General features: G+C 41.2%; 1 protein-coding gene across 2 annotated transcripts in view; it reads right to left on the bottom strand.

The window, feature by feature from the left end:
- The window catches only part of A1CF (APOBEC1 complementation factor), a 52078-nt gene extending 37022 nt beyond the window's left edge, over nt 1-15056 (bottom strand). For both annotated transcript variants that reach the window (XM_047088720.1, XM_047088721.1), the window contains exon 1: nt 14958-15056. In XM_047088720.1, coding sequence (XP_046944676.1) covers nt 14958-15056 — 99 coding nt within the window. The remainder of the gene's footprint in view (nt 1-14957) is intronic.
- Nucleotides 15057-15438: the final 382 nt, after the last annotated feature.

Genomic DNA, 15438 nt, shown 5'->3' with positions numbered 1-15438 from the left:
TGGATCACAACGTAAATTACGTCTCTGGTTGTGATCACTTTTCTATTCCTAATTTATATCATGTTGCTTTCAATTTAAAAAAAGGGCGTCGGATGGGTGTTCTACCTTTGCCTTGATTATTTTATGCTTCCGACAACTGGGTGTTTCTTTTACTAAGTATTTAAACATTTTCCTCAAGAGTTCTCATCCTTTTTACCTTCCCCTGTATTTTTGCAGAATCATCTAGCAGCAAAACATTTACATCACTGAGAAATGAAATGTTTTATACTTATAGGGGGAAAAAACTCCTTAAGAATTCAGTGAGCTGTATCTTAACCAAGAATTTATTGAAAAATATGAAGTTGATATTTTCAGAGATATATTAAAAACTTCTATTTATTTCTTGTCTAACAGAAACCTATACGGCACTTGCTATATACCAGACGCTGTCGTAACCCTTAAAGAACGTCACAGGTTCAGGACCATGGCTCTCCTCGTTTTACCCAAAACACTGAAGCCTAGGCAGATTAAGTAATTTGCTGAGGTCACATGGTTGGGAAGAGGCAAAGCTGGGATTTGAACCCAGGCAGTCTGGTTTCAGAGACCATCAGCCTTATCCCCACATTTTGCCTTGTTATATGGAAGCTTAATCATTTATAACAGATCCATACCTTTAAACACTCATTTAAGAAAAAAAAAATCAGCATGCTGTTAAATGGCAAGCTCTCTGCTGCATTTAAAATCCTTTCCAATTTCCAATCATTTTATTACACAAATTTTGGAAGGACATATCTAATATCTGTTGCCTATAAGGAGGCATATTTCTTTCACCAAAGTAAAATCCACCTTCTTGGTTTGACCCTCACCATTTGGTTGATGATGATCCCTTGGGGGCGATTTCTGTGTATGTTAAATGCCTAGAGGTCTAGTCGATGGATTATTGGAATACACAGCATAAATTTGGTAGTATTTTTATTCTTCAGGTTGAAGAAACCCAACTTTTATCCCATAATACTAAAGTAGCGATTCCAGAATTTCTGATCTGTCAGGCTTTGTCTGACAGTTGGAAAATAAATAGGCAACCAACAGATTGACCTTTAAAATTTTCCCTTCAACTTTCTTTCTTGATATAATTGCTAAAAATATCACTGAACTATTTTGTGGACGTGCATGGGAGGCTTCATCTGCTTATGAGCCAAGATGACTGCACAGGAGAGCTTATTGTCTTTCTATGGTTTCTATGAACACTTGAAAAAAATTCCCCAAGGATATTTTTGGGGATCACAGAGTCTGGCTGGTTCAGAGACACCTCAAAATTCATGCCTGGGGGAGATCTGTTCTACCCACCACCCACTGGACTTGGAATACACCAGGCTGGAAGTCTAGACCAATTTAAGACCACGCTGGGCGTTAGTCATGGTATTAGAATAGCTGTCCATTACTCAGAAAGGACAGTTGGGAGCTGTATTGTTGGTATTTTTGGCACTGTTTTTATAGTTAAGGAGTTTAAAATAGATAAAGCCCGCTTATAATGGCTCTTTCCCCGACTGGCTGATGTCCTTCTCAGGGGACACATTCCCTCAGCACAAAAGTATTAATAGTTCCGAGAGAGAGAATATAGGTTTTTGTTTTTCTTGAGAGGATGTTCATTAAACTCTGGGAACCTGTACATTTCTAATGGAAGATCTGGAAACCACTTACTGTCTGTTATAATGCATACATACATAGAAACCTTCAACTAGGTAAATGACAAATTGAAGACCTAATTCTAACTATAAATCCAGGGGGTTGAATTCACATATTGGATGCTGAGCCTACCTAGTCATTCAGTTTATATATCAAGAGTATTTGAAAGTTCCCCTGTCACAGATTTTAAATCTTTCATTATGGAACCGTAGAGTCTTTAAGAAATGATGTATACCATGTTGAGTGAAACCACTCACACTTTCATAAATGATTGTAGGCAATGAATCTTAGCATGAGGTCAAATGGGCTGAGTTCATTTTGACCACCTGGCATCTGCTCTTTTCGTACATCTGGGGAATCTGACCAAAATTGCATTTTCCTACAAGAGTTAAGAAAGGCCAGGGGGCGCCTGGGTGGCGCAGTCGGTTAAGCGTCCGACTTCAGCCAGGTCACGATCTCGCGGTCCGGGAGTTCGAGCCCCGCGTCAGGCTCTGGGCTGATGGCTCAGAGCCTGGAGCCTGTTTCCGATTCTGTGTCTCCCTCTCTCTCTGCCCCTCCCCCGTTCATGCTCTGTCTCTCTCTGTCCCAAAAATAAATAAACGTTGAAAAAAAATTTAAAAAAAAAAAAAAAAAAAAAAGAAAGGCCAGATACTTGTCATTCCAAATTCTTTTGCAGCTGGGACAGTCATGGTTACAATAAGGTGAACTTGAATTCTGGTGTAGGAATCATACTGGTGTAAACTTATAATGTCGAGCACCCATGATATATTTTCTTATTATTCCAGATTTGTGTTGTGGTTTCCTAAAACCATACTTCCTAAAAACCTTAAACCCCCCCCGAAAGCTTACTCTTAAATCTAGTTCTCCAAATTTATAAACAAACACTCTTTTAGTAAACTTCTTTCCTGCATAATCGGCAGGAGTTGACTTCTGTTATTTATACACAATAGTAGCAGGAAAAAAAAAAATCCCACAACGCTTAACCCTAATTGAGTTACTGTGCTAAGTATGGGCTTTCCATGTATTAACTCGATTAATCTCAACAAACCCAACAGGATGATAGCATTCATCTTAGAGATGAAAAATCCAAGGCACAGACTGTGTCCCAAGTCACTCAAGCTGTAAGTTACAAAGACAAAATTTGAATCCTAAGCCCTATGCCTGTGATGATATTTTTCTTTGGTTTTTATATTAACCCAATATGCTCATTTTACAGATGAGCAAATTGAGACCAGAGATATTACAGGGCTCACCTAAAGTCACACTGGTTTAATTTCTTGCAGAAAACACTAGTCTGGGGGTCCAATAATTCTCAATCTGGTGAATTTCACAGGACATATACTGGTTAACAGTCACGAAAGCATTTTTCTCATAATTCTTCATGTTGCACTATGCCTACTTTTTTCATTCAGCTTCACCAGACCTCGAGACCAGATGGTTTGTTGTCTCCTCTTAGTGAGCCCATTTATAAACTGGAAGGAGATTAATTAATAAACCCTCTTACAGTCTTCTTCTTTTTTTTAATTTCCTGAACAGTAATTTTAATTCCTTGAATGATTCTTTGGAAATGATCTGTAATCCTCATCGTGGTTGCCTTTGGTCCTTTGTTTTTTCTTGCCAAGGGGAAGAAATTGTGTACGGTCCCTTACTAAACTATTTTCAGATGTTCTCTTGCCCATTTTCCAATTGCTGATGTTTATATTTATTTCTGTTCCTGTTAGCTCAGGTGCTGGACGGTCCACTCAGGCTTGGTGGCATTCGTAGCCTTTGCAAGCATGCCAGTCACCGGGGCCATGGCCAGAGCACTGGTTCAGAGGCCAGACTCTTGTAGACTGTTCTCAACAGTCAACGTCAGTGTATCAAGAACATCTTTCGGGACTGCGTCTTTTGAAGTTTATGACTTAATACCGTGTGTTCCCAGTTATTTGTAAGATTGAATAAAGTTATTAGGCATTATTTCTATTCCCACCTATATACCACCTATATATCTCCTATGTCATAGGGTTCAAGGCAAATGTAAGAGTACTTAAATGAGATGCACCCAAAGGATCCTCTTAGATGTGATTTCACTTTTGGTCTGCTTATGACCTTTCTGTTGTCTGAGGACAGCACATGGTGATGTGGGGAGCACTCATTTTGTTGATTCTATATAAAGATAATCATCTGTTTGTGTTTTAATTATTCACTCTCACAACTTAACATCAGTGACTTCAGGTTGGTAAAATCTATTTTAGGCTGAGAAATTTTAGGGAGCAGAGTTTTTTAAATTTATATACCGTTGAATTTGACATGACCCTTATTAGTTACATATTGGTTCTTAATTTTTTAATACTTTTTTTTTGAGAGAAAGCGTGTGAGTGGGGGAGGGGCAGAGAGTGGGAGAGAGAATCCCAAGCAGGCTCCATGCTGTTAGCACAGAGCCCGATTTGGGGCTCTATCTCATGACCGTGAGATCATGACCTGAGCAGAAATCAAGAGTTGATGCTTCACCGACTGAGCTATCCTGGTGTCCCCCCGCCCCCCACCAATTATTAGCTATATTTTTTACAGCCCTTTAAAAGCATGCTCAATATGAATGTCAGGTATTACTTTTCTACAAATAGAGCAATAATAATTGTGATGTAAGGGCTGAATAAATGGGATGTGGCAATTGACAGAAAGCGAAACCACATCTGGAAACCGAGAGGAAAAGCTAAAGCAGGGATATAATAAGCAAGTACAAATTGAACTTTCTCCTCACACAGCTTTGTGTTTCTGAAAACGTGGTGTGTGGGATATTACGTAGTTTACAGGCCGATGTTTTATCTCAGGAGGCACTTTATTGTACATGAGAAAACATGTAATTATATGAAACCTGTGGCTTTTCTGTTTATGTAAGTGAGAGAAAGTTTACTTATAAACTTAACTTGAATAGAAATGGCTGATTCAATGAATTCTGAATAATATTCTTGGTGGCGTGCATTCATGGCAAAGATCACAAAAAGAATCACAAATCGATTTTGGCTCTTGGAAACTTACTTCACTCTCCGCAGAGTCCTTATGTTTCATCGTACAAAAAAAAAATATATGCTACAGTTCTCCCATGAAAATGACTTTTTTAGCAAATTAGGAATCACGTTCTTGTTTCACTTTGGAAAGCTGACTTTTGAAGGCCTGTTGCCTAGCAAAACACTCCTAATGTCATCTCAGGTCACTTGTCGTCTTACGGAGGCAGAACTAATTGACATTATCAAGTGCTGCATTTAATAACCTGTAATAATTTCCTTTTCCCTTCAAGGATTACATGTGGCAAACCATTCTTTTGGAATTCAGCAACTCGCTATTTGAAGCATTCAAAAGCCAACAGCCCTTTAAACATACCTTGTATCTTGTAAAGCTTTTTATAATACACGTTTCTGGCCAATTTCATGGGAATAGTCAATTCAAGAACATCCTTATGAAAATTTCGAAATCAGAAAAACTTTTTGGAGTGTGCCTGCCTTTACTAAGAGGAAAAGTAAAATGCCAACTCACTTCTAAGACCCTGCGTTCACATTTTGCAACAAAATCCACCTAATGATGGACCCCACGGCACTTGTTTGTGTGACACCAGATTCACCGTGCTCACGCCTCCTTCTGGCTCCAGGCACGTGCGTGGACACACTGCTGAAATCTATAAGAACCTCTTGATCCCATCCAAGAAATAACTGGGTGACAGCTTTGGTGATTCCTTTATCCTTTTTGGGCTTTTACCTTTCAGAACGTGTGATTTATTCAATAGGCCCAATTATGGATTCAGTTCGCCTTTTTGAATTGAGTAATATTCCGGTAGACGGAGATCTGGTTACATTATACAAAGCTGTCCACATTACAGATAAAGACATCGGTCCACATGCAGGTGAAGAACTTTGGTTTGAGGGACCGACCTCTTATCCTGTCCTACCTGGTTCAACGTATGCCAAGAATGTCACCTAATGCATTTGTTTTTTGGCACGAGAGGAATTTTATACGGTAATTATTCTCCTTACCAAATTCCCCGTGAATTTTAATTTCTGGCAAGCTGAGGGATTTGAGAAGACACGTAGCCTTTCCTGACTTTAAAGTCTTTGTTTATAAAAGAACAGGGCTGACTGGGTGATGGCAAAAGTCTTGTGAGGGTGATAGAATGCTCCTGAAAGGAGGCTACCCTGACTCCACAGTTCAATGTGGGACAATGTCCAGAGGATGTTTTGTGAGTTAGTCAAAAGGACCCTTAAAGGGAATGCTGTGGAAATTTAAAGAACCAATGTCTTTCTGATTGCGTGTCTGCTTGATACCTATCCTATTACTTAAAGACTTTCTTTGCATCGGTTTCTTTTTCTTAAAGAAGCTTAGGCAAAAAAGAAAACCTAAATCATTCTTATAAGTGAAATAGCAAGATCCTTTCGCACAACTGGAAGGTAATTATGAAAACAACCGTACACGAGGGAAATCATGATCACATTGTCGCTCGGCTTATTGTCTAAAATCTCTGAGCCCGAGTCCTGTCCTCGGTGTTTAAGAAAAGATCAGCAGGGGCTGGGGAGGGGTTTAAGATGTACCTCCAACAACTAACTCTTCCTATCAGAAAGCCTGAAGGAGGACGGAAACTACAGTTGACCTTGGACCACTGGGGGTTTGAACTGCGCCGGTCCACTTAGGTGCAGATTTTTTACGGTTCTGTAAATATATGTTCTCTTCCTTATGATTTTCTTAACATCTTCTGTCTAGCTTTATTGTAAGAGTACTGTGTATACATATATATAATATATCATATTAGTTGGTGTTAATTGACCTTTTATGGTCAGCAGTAGGCTGTTAGTGCTTAAGTTTGGGGGAGTTAAAAGTTATAGGCAGAGTTTTGACTGTGTGTCGGGGGTCAGCACCCAACCCCCACACTGTTCAAGCGTCAGCTGTAGAATAATTCCTACTCTGAGATTCAGTCACGTAATGCTGTGTCAAGGCTCCATTTAACATCATCTCCGCTCTCTCCCCTGCACCTCTGAAACAATGTTGAAAAAGAATCGCAAGTATGAAATCCTACACAGATTCATGACTGCATGTTGTGTGAGCTGCCTTTTTTAGTCCTTGCCTATGTTGGAAAGCTATCTTTGAATCTCATGACAAACTCTCAGTTTCTTTAAGTGAAGAGTCACTTATTTTTGGTTCACTATTATACTTATTTTGAGGAGCACCTGGGTGGCTCAGTTGGCTAAGTGTCTGACTTTGGCTCAGGTCACGATCTCACGGTGCGTGAGATCAAGCCCTGCATCAGGCTCTGTGCTGATGCCTCGGAGCCTGGAGCTTCCTTCGGATTCTGTGTTTCCCTCTCTCTCTCCCCTTCCCTACTTGCACTCTGTCTCTTTCTCTCTCTCAAAAATAAATAAACATTAAAACTAATTTTAAAATATTTATTTTGATAACCCTTAATACTTGTTTTGATCAGTATTAAAGAAACAATAATTTGAGAAGTCCTGAAGTTGCCTATAAGTGAAGTCCATAGTCCCAAAGAGCTGTCCATGCTTCTATATATTTGAGTCATGAAGTTGACACCTATCTTTACATGGAAAACCCCATGTGCTTGTAGTTTAAGGAAAAACACCATCAGACGTAGTTTCCCAAGATTTTGAACCTTATATTGAAGAGCTCATAAATAACCAATCCTCTTTGAAGCTATTTGAGGAGAATTTCATTGATGTCTGCAAATAGCTTCGGGAATGCATTTCTATTTCTCAGGATCCTGAGGTTCCCGTCACCTGTCAGGCATACGTTTTCCTCAGAAAGATTCGTGGGACTATTGTGTCATTTGGAGTCTGCCATACCATGCTGTGGCACTTGTGGCTCGTAGAAGCAAAGCTTCTTAGGAGTTTCAAAGTTGGTCTGTGGGTGGCTGGGGTGAGAAGCTTAGGGAAATGTGTGTCTGTGATGATAAACTGGCCCCATCCTGTTCTCAGGCTTAGTCTCCCTATTTCAAGAATTAGTATTAACACACTTGGTGAATGACTTATGTCCTTGGATAGCCGGGACATGAGCAGGTGGTCACAGGCACTGGAAGGAAAAAGTAGGACCTGGGAGCTATATTTTACCATGAAGTCAAATTCCTATTCCTGTCCCCAGGACTTTGTGTGGTGGCTGGGAAGGAATGCCAATGCCACAGTGTTTTCCCAGCTGCCCCTCTTGGTGCTAATCTGGATGAAGCCAGTTGTAAACACTGGGATCCCAAGTTGCTTATTTCCATTGCATTATTCATAAGAAAAAAATTGCAACTTAAGAACTACCCAAGTAAAAGGACTAAGGTACGTCATACAAAACCAGAGAGATGAAGGGAGTTATTTTGGGGGCACCCTTAGAGAGGGATGGTATCCCAATCCTATTTATATTTGATCTAACACTATCCTTTCCAACTTAGGACTTGTACCTTTACGTGAGTTTTGTTGAGGAGGTGAACAAATTATAATTAAGATATACGGCTGTATTGAAAGTCCATGTAAGAGAATATGCACCACGAGCAAAGTTCGAGGGGTGGGAATTAAGCTGTATTTTGTCCCTAGTGTGAGGGACCTGTTCCCAGGAACCCAGGCTCATGGCTGATTAACAGAGGGGAAGGACGGAGTCCACTCATTTCTCTAATTTATCTGGTGTAATCTTACTGGGTCTTCGAAAGTAAGATACACTGATGTCTTGGCTGTTCAAAAGTGCTGTGCATTTTATAAATGTTTTGGTTCAGTCGTCCTGCCCAAGTGGTCCCCTCTGCCAAGGATGGTATTTTCTCTGGCTCCTTGCAAAGTTTGTTTTTGTTGGCACACGTCTTCCAAGTCCTGGCATCAGTGTCCTCTTGCTTGAAGAGGGTCACCTGCCATTCTCTGGCACACGACCGGTTTATGATACTTGTGGCTCTTAATGTGATCTGTGGTTATTTGGTTTCTCAGTTATTTTCTGCCTGTCCCTTGAGAATAACCTTTATGAAGGCAGGACCCATGTCCCTCTTTGTGGAGTCAATGAGCGAATGAGGGCTCAAGCTGGAGCTGGTGGGGGTGGGTAGGAGAAATAGGGGCCACCTGCTTCATTCCAGGACGTTTAGACACTCATCTGTGTTATGGGGAATTTTCTTAAAAAACAGCGGATTTGCCTCTAAAACAAAGTACTAGAGTAAGCATTAGAGTTGGGGGAAGCAAACTTTCTCTGTCAAGGGCCAGATAGTTGATATTTTTGGCTTTTTAAAAGACAACCCTTTAAAAATGTGAAAAATCATTCGTAGGCTGAGATTATGGCAAAAACAGGCAGGAGCCAAATTTGAGTCATGGGTCCAGTTTGCTGACCTCTGGGTCATGTCTCTACTGAATTGTATAACCCTGGGGCTTGTTTTCTGACTGCAAAATGAAAGGGTTGGACTATATCAATATTAAGCCAATTTCAAACATACAAAGATTTGAAAGACCAGCCTGATGAACCCAGGTACTACTATCCTGCACCTTTAATAATGAGGTTTTCTCCATGAAATTTCCCCAATTTTTCTACTGCTAATGGAATGCTGCTTAGAACATTTCCCCACTTCATGAGACTTTTTCCCCTTATAATAAAAATAGTCCATACCCACTATAGAAAGTTTGGGGGGGGGGGAAGAACATCAGGCAAGAAAAACTTACCCTAATCAGAGATTACATTTTATTACTTTTCAGGGTTTTTACCATGTGTAAATAATCTCTCAAAATATTATTTGGAAGCTGTATACAGTTTTGCATTCTGATTTTTAGGTAAACATTCATGTTTGGACATTTCTCCAAGACTTGCTTTGAAAGCATAGTTTTACATGACTATATAACTGGTAAATGGAAGGGTGATCATATTTTCTGTGAGCGGTAATATTTTATTGGACATTTAGGATATATCTAACTTTCAACATTGTAAATTTCACTATGAGGAACATCCCTATGTGTAAATATTGGTCCTCACTCATTAGGTCAGGGGATGGTCTGTTTTTTTTTTTTTTTTTAAAGATTTTTTTTTTTTTCAACGTTTATTTATTTTTGGGACAGAGAAAGACAGAGCATGAACGGGGGAGGGGCAGAGAGAGAGGGAGACACAGAATCGGAAACAGGCTCCAGGCTCTGAGCCATCAGCCCAGAGCCCGACGCGGGGCTCGAACTCACGGACCGCGAGATCGTGACCTGGCTGAAGTCAGACGCTTAACCGACTGCGCCACCCAGGCGCCCCGGGGATGGTCTGTTTTATCACTCTGTACAGAAAGGTAATGCCCACAGCTGTATTCCTCACTCAGTGCATTTTTAATTTTGGATAAACTTTCATTGCAACAACATTCTACGCATTTTAGGTCAGACACTACATCTTATACTTCTGTAACCCCAAGGCCTTCCACTTGCACATTGTATTCAATAGTAGGGACTAAGGAAACAAAAACTAACAACAAATAAAATGCTTTATGTGTGCTAAAAACAGCCATTAGATTAGGAATGTGATGGGGGGACGCCCAGTGGCTCAGTGAGGCATCCAACTCGTGGTTTCAGCTCAGGTCATGACCTCACAGTTTGGGGGTTCAAGCCCCACGTTGGGTTCAGCACTGCTGGTGCAGAGCCTGCTTGAGATTCTCTCTCTTCCTCTCTCTCTCTCTCTCTCTCTCTCTCTCTTTCTCTTTCTCTCTCTGCCCCTCCTGCACACTCTTTGTCTCAAATATAAGTAAACATTAAAAAAAGAAAATAGATTATCAATAGGGTAGTTGAACAAACAGTGCTAATCCACACCATATTTTGAACTATTTAAAAATAATATAAAAGTATGGGAATACATGATAAACGTAAGTATTTATAAGTAATATCATATCAAGTATCCTACTTTAAAAAATATTCAGGGGTGCCTGGGTGTCTCAGTGGGTTAAGTGTCAGGCTTTAGCTCAGGTCATGATCTTGTGGTTTGTGAGTTCGAGCCCTGCGTGGGGCTCTGTGCTGATGGCTCGGAGCCTGGAGCCTGCTTTGGAGTCTGTGTACCCCCTCTCTCTCTGCCCTCCCCCGCTCACACTCTGTCTCTCTCTTTCTCTCAAAAATAATAAACACTTAAAAAAATTAAAAAATATTCAGACTACTCGAGGGCAATCTTTATTAAATCTATTTTAGTTTTAATAGAATTAAAATTGATGTAAACTGATTGCACCTTGGGCAGGAAGTTTTCTGCAAACGCTCATCTATGAAAACATAATATCTTTCTGGTGTTATAGAGAAAATTCCAGGTGGGAGGACCATCACATGCCAGAGTTTATGACCCACGTTATTAATGCATTCTTGAAGAAAGGGTCATCATAATCTGATTTCTTTTCTTTGACTCTCAAAAACATATTTGTTTTGGGAAATTTGGCAAGTTCAGTTAAGAATGAAAAAGTAGGGGGGTAGAAAGCACCTCATGTAATTCCACTGTCTGGAGACACAGGGTGCCTGCAAGGAAACAGCCAGCATACTTTCTTCCAAAATATTTCCACTCGGCCCTAACGCAAGTGTGAAGTTGAGAGTTTAACTCGTCACCATCACACAGACTTTAGCCACACTTATTGAACGTCTACTAAATGCAGGGGACCGCGTGAACTTCCTTGTATTCTCTGAGATACTTTGATAAAATTTTCAGCTATGGATATCCAAAGATGTGCTTTACGATATCTTTTTTTGTTTTAAACAAGCGGGTGTTTTCAAACCCTCAAAGGCGCAAGGTGTTGTATCAGTTGGGATAGAAAAGACTGGCTCGTGTTATTAAGTAACCTGCAAAATTCTATTTTTGACAGCTGTATTTGTCCTGCCGGTGATAAGAGAGCACCAATTAGTCACCCCCTGGCTTTTGAGTTCTTGTTTTGCAAGTATTCAACGTTCCATCCCACAGGCTGCAAAGATCCAACAAAAAGAAATCTTCCAAAAATCTAACTGGCAGGCACCATAAAATTTTAAATGGCCCTTTTGTGGGTATGCTCCCTGAATTGTACTCAGATGTTTCTTTATCTTAAGTTCTTGTGCAGGGATTTTTATTGCCATTTTTTATTATTTTCTAAAACATCTATTTTTTTTTCCTTTTTTCAACGTTTTTATTTATTTTTGGGACAGAGAGAGACAGAACATGAACGGGGGAGGGGCAGAGAGAGAGGGAGACACAGAATCGGAAACAGGCTCCAGGCTCCGAGCCATCAGCCCAGAGCCCGACGCGGGGCTCGAACTCCCGGACCGCGAGATCGTGACCTGGCTGAAGTCGGACGCTTAACCGACTGCGCCACCCAGGCGCCCTAAAACATCTATTTTTGAGAGAGAGAGTGCGTGAGAGAGTGTAGGCGGGGGAGGGGCAGAGTGAGAGAGGGGGGCAGAGGACAAAGCAGGCTCCACGCTAACAGCAAAGAGGCTGACGTGGGGGCTCAAACCCGCAAACTGCAAGATCATGGCCTGAGCCGAAGTCAGATGCTTCACCAACTGAGCCACCCAGAGACGGCACCCTGTGCAGAGACTTAAAAAAGGAAACCTGTTCACTCTTGTGTGGATCCTGAGAAACTTAACAGAAGACCATGGGGGAGGGGAAGGGAAAAAAAAAAAGAGGTTAGAGTGGGAGAGAGCCAAAGCATAAGAGACTCTGAAAAACAGAATAAACTGAGGGTTGATGGGGGGGTGGGAGGGAGAGATGGGTGGGTGACGGGCATTGAGGAGGGCACCTGTTGGGATGAGTACTGGGCGTTGTATGGAAACCAGTTTGACAATAAATTTCATCTTAAAAAAATAAAAAAAGAAACCTGATGTTGCCCTCTGTTTTTGAAGGCGGAAGTACGGAGAAGGTTGGAGGGTCTCCCCTAAGTCCCAAAGCGCCGAGGCTGTGCCTCCAACGTGCTGTTCTCCTCTTCCAGTCACTTACTCCAGTCTGCTGACCAGCGACCGGATTGAACAGATACCAGGATTGCAGCGTCGTGACCAGCAGCTTTGGGGTAAGACCTAGCCAGTATTCTGGAAATTAAGGCCAAGGGTAATTAAGGGACGTATGGAAGATCGTACACCTGCTATGTGGCCAAGAATAGGTTAAACCACAGGTTTCCAACTTGAGGTCTTGAGTGGCTTCCTGCACTTTGCAGCCAAAATCAGGAGAGCTCTTCCAATTCACTCAACACGGTTGTCATGTACATATTTAGACCCTGATCAGAGGCTTTTGATTGGGAGAGCTCGACTTGGCAATTCTAGGTTTTACATTACGGAAGAATTTCTGACCCAAGAGTCATTCTGCTAACACAGAAATAGCATTACCTAGAGTGAATCATGTTACCAAGTTTAGGCTCAACCAAATATTGTTTGCATGCCTTGGCATGCTAATCACTAAAATCTCAATCATAAAGATAATATTATAACAGCTCTTAGTTCTGTATAATCTTGCCAGAAATTCTGGCTAATAGCCATAGAATTATAGCCTGTAAATCGTGGGCAAGCTACCGAATCAATCGTGCCTTGTTTTCCTTATCTGGACACTGGAGATGATCATAGTGTCGTTGTAAGCACCCACCTGCCCCCTCCCCTTCGCTTCGGTCCCTTCCTTCTGCTCCAGCTCGGAGTCAGCAGGTGTAGTTTGCAGACTGGCATGGGAAGTTAGGCTTCGGAATGCACAGAGGAAGAAAGCGGAAGCACCCTGTACCCTGACATACTTGCGAAGGGAAGTAGCTATAACTTGGAAGTTTCTCTCATACTGCACCAGACCTATTATTATTGAGTGGAACTTTTTTTATTACCTGCAAGTTACCAGAAAAGTCATGAGGCTTGCCCTGAATTTCACTTGGGGGAAAAGGACGGACCAGGGCTTAGAATAACATTGAACAGACGATGTACATTGTTTTGTGATCAGTTCTCATCAAGTTCTGCTTGTTGAATGTAATGATTATATATTCATCGTTTTATTTAATAATTTTCTTCAACGCATTTAGGTTTACGATGTTGAGGTGTTGTAAATAATGCCACCCTCGACAGGTTTATAGACATTCGTAGCATTATATTTGGACCTGTACAGATTCACTTCCAGAAGAGGAACATCCTTATACATAAATATTAAGAAATTGGGGTGCTTGGGGGGCTCAGTTGGTTAAGCGTCAGACTTTGGCTCGGGTCACGATTCTGCGGTTTATGAGATCGAGCCCCGCGTCGGGCTCTGTGCTGACAACTCGGAGCCTGGCGCCTGCTTCGGATTCTGTGTCTCCCTCTCTCTCTCTCTGCCCCTCCCCTGCTCACACTGTCTCTCTCTCTCTTTCTCTCTCTCAAAAATAAAAATAAACATTACAAAAAAAGAATTTGCTTTCAAAAGGGTACCACCACTCTCTTTGCATGAGTGTTCCAGATACAAAGAAAGTAAAAAGAAAAACTTAAATATTTTTGGTAACGTTTCAACATAACTACACGTAGTACACTTGGCAACAATCTGACAAAGGAATATGTAATAAAAGGACGCAGCATATTTAATTGTTATCCATATGAAATTTGTATTCTGTGAAAGCACGTGGGTTTGGTTAAGTTAGAAAAGCATGTGGTTGATAGAGTACAGCTGGGAATGAAAATGCGTTGTCTGACGGTAAAAATGGCAACATTTTTTCTTCAAATAAGATAATTAATATCCCTAACACTAGTTTTCAATCTGTCATAACCTCTCTGAAGGAGGCTTTCATAGAAACCATGATCTATAGATAATTCTTAATGATCACTGTCTGTAAACAACCAGTTCTAGGACTTTTTTGTTTTTCCTTCTGCTGGAGATGGGGAGAAATTATTACGTACTGTGAACTTGGTTGGGTAGCTGTTATGAGAAAACATCATGGAACAGCTAGGATGACCCAACGGTCAGTCCTGGGACCCCACATCTACATCTTTCCACATCCCCAGTAGGGAGCTTCTCTGGAAACAGGCTAGTCCTGGGAGAGTTTGCTCTCTGCTGATTCTTGAATCACTGGTGTGGGTCTGCTTCACAGAAGGCTTTGGGTGGTAGACACCAATGGCCTTTTCAGAGACCAAAGCCATCTTTCAAAGCTGTGATAGTGTCTCTGACTGTGAACCCGGATTCTGCCTTCAAATGACCGGTGAAGGTTAAGCTGATAACCCAGAGTAGAAAAGACCATCGCCATCCAGGGTCACCTACAACCCTGAAATGACGTGGCTTCTTCCCCCCCCAGGAAGGAACATCCGTCAACAGTTACACGACCGACCGTTCACATTTTGCACCTTAGGAGCACGAATATTCCCACCATTCAGTGGATTCAGTGGTAGGTCTCAGCAGATATCACGAGAAGCTCCTACCTGGACCAAGCTATATCCTGTGCGCTGGACCAATGCGCGAAGGGCTGCTTCCTTCTGGGTTCCGCTCAATCCATCCCCGGATTTGTGATTTGATTCCATTGAGAGTGATTATCGGCAAAAAATCAGGTTAATTAGGGTTGCTCACTGAAACCAAATTTAAGATAAATTAAGTAAATTACTGTTACCAAGTCCAAACTTGTCCTTCTCATGAAGGACATCTTCAGGAAACATTCTCTATAAATAAGCCATTAAGGTTAGAGCCACAAACAGCCACACACAAACACGGCTGGTTAGATGTCCTCCTTAAAGAGTTTCGTTTTTTTTTAAATATTCAATTTTAGTTGGAATTTAGAAGTCACAAATGAGTAATACCCCTTCTCCAATGAGAACACAGATCAGTAGATCTCAATGCAATTATTTTAGGATGTCACCATATGCTCAAAAACAAATTATTATGTCAATTAAAAATATGCAGAATGGG

The sequence above is a fragment of the Lynx rufus genome, unplaced genomic scaffold, assembly GCF_022079265.1.
Source record: "Lynx rufus isolate CCGP_SWC_20201006 ecotype Redwood Valley unplaced genomic scaffold, mLynRuf1.p SCAF_25, whole genome shotgun sequence".
Classification (NCBI taxonomy): Eukaryota; Metazoa; Chordata; class Mammalia; order Carnivora; family Felidae; genus Lynx; species Lynx rufus.
Note: the sequence above shows the minus strand (reverse complement) of the source record. Positions and strands in the feature narration are given on the sequence as shown.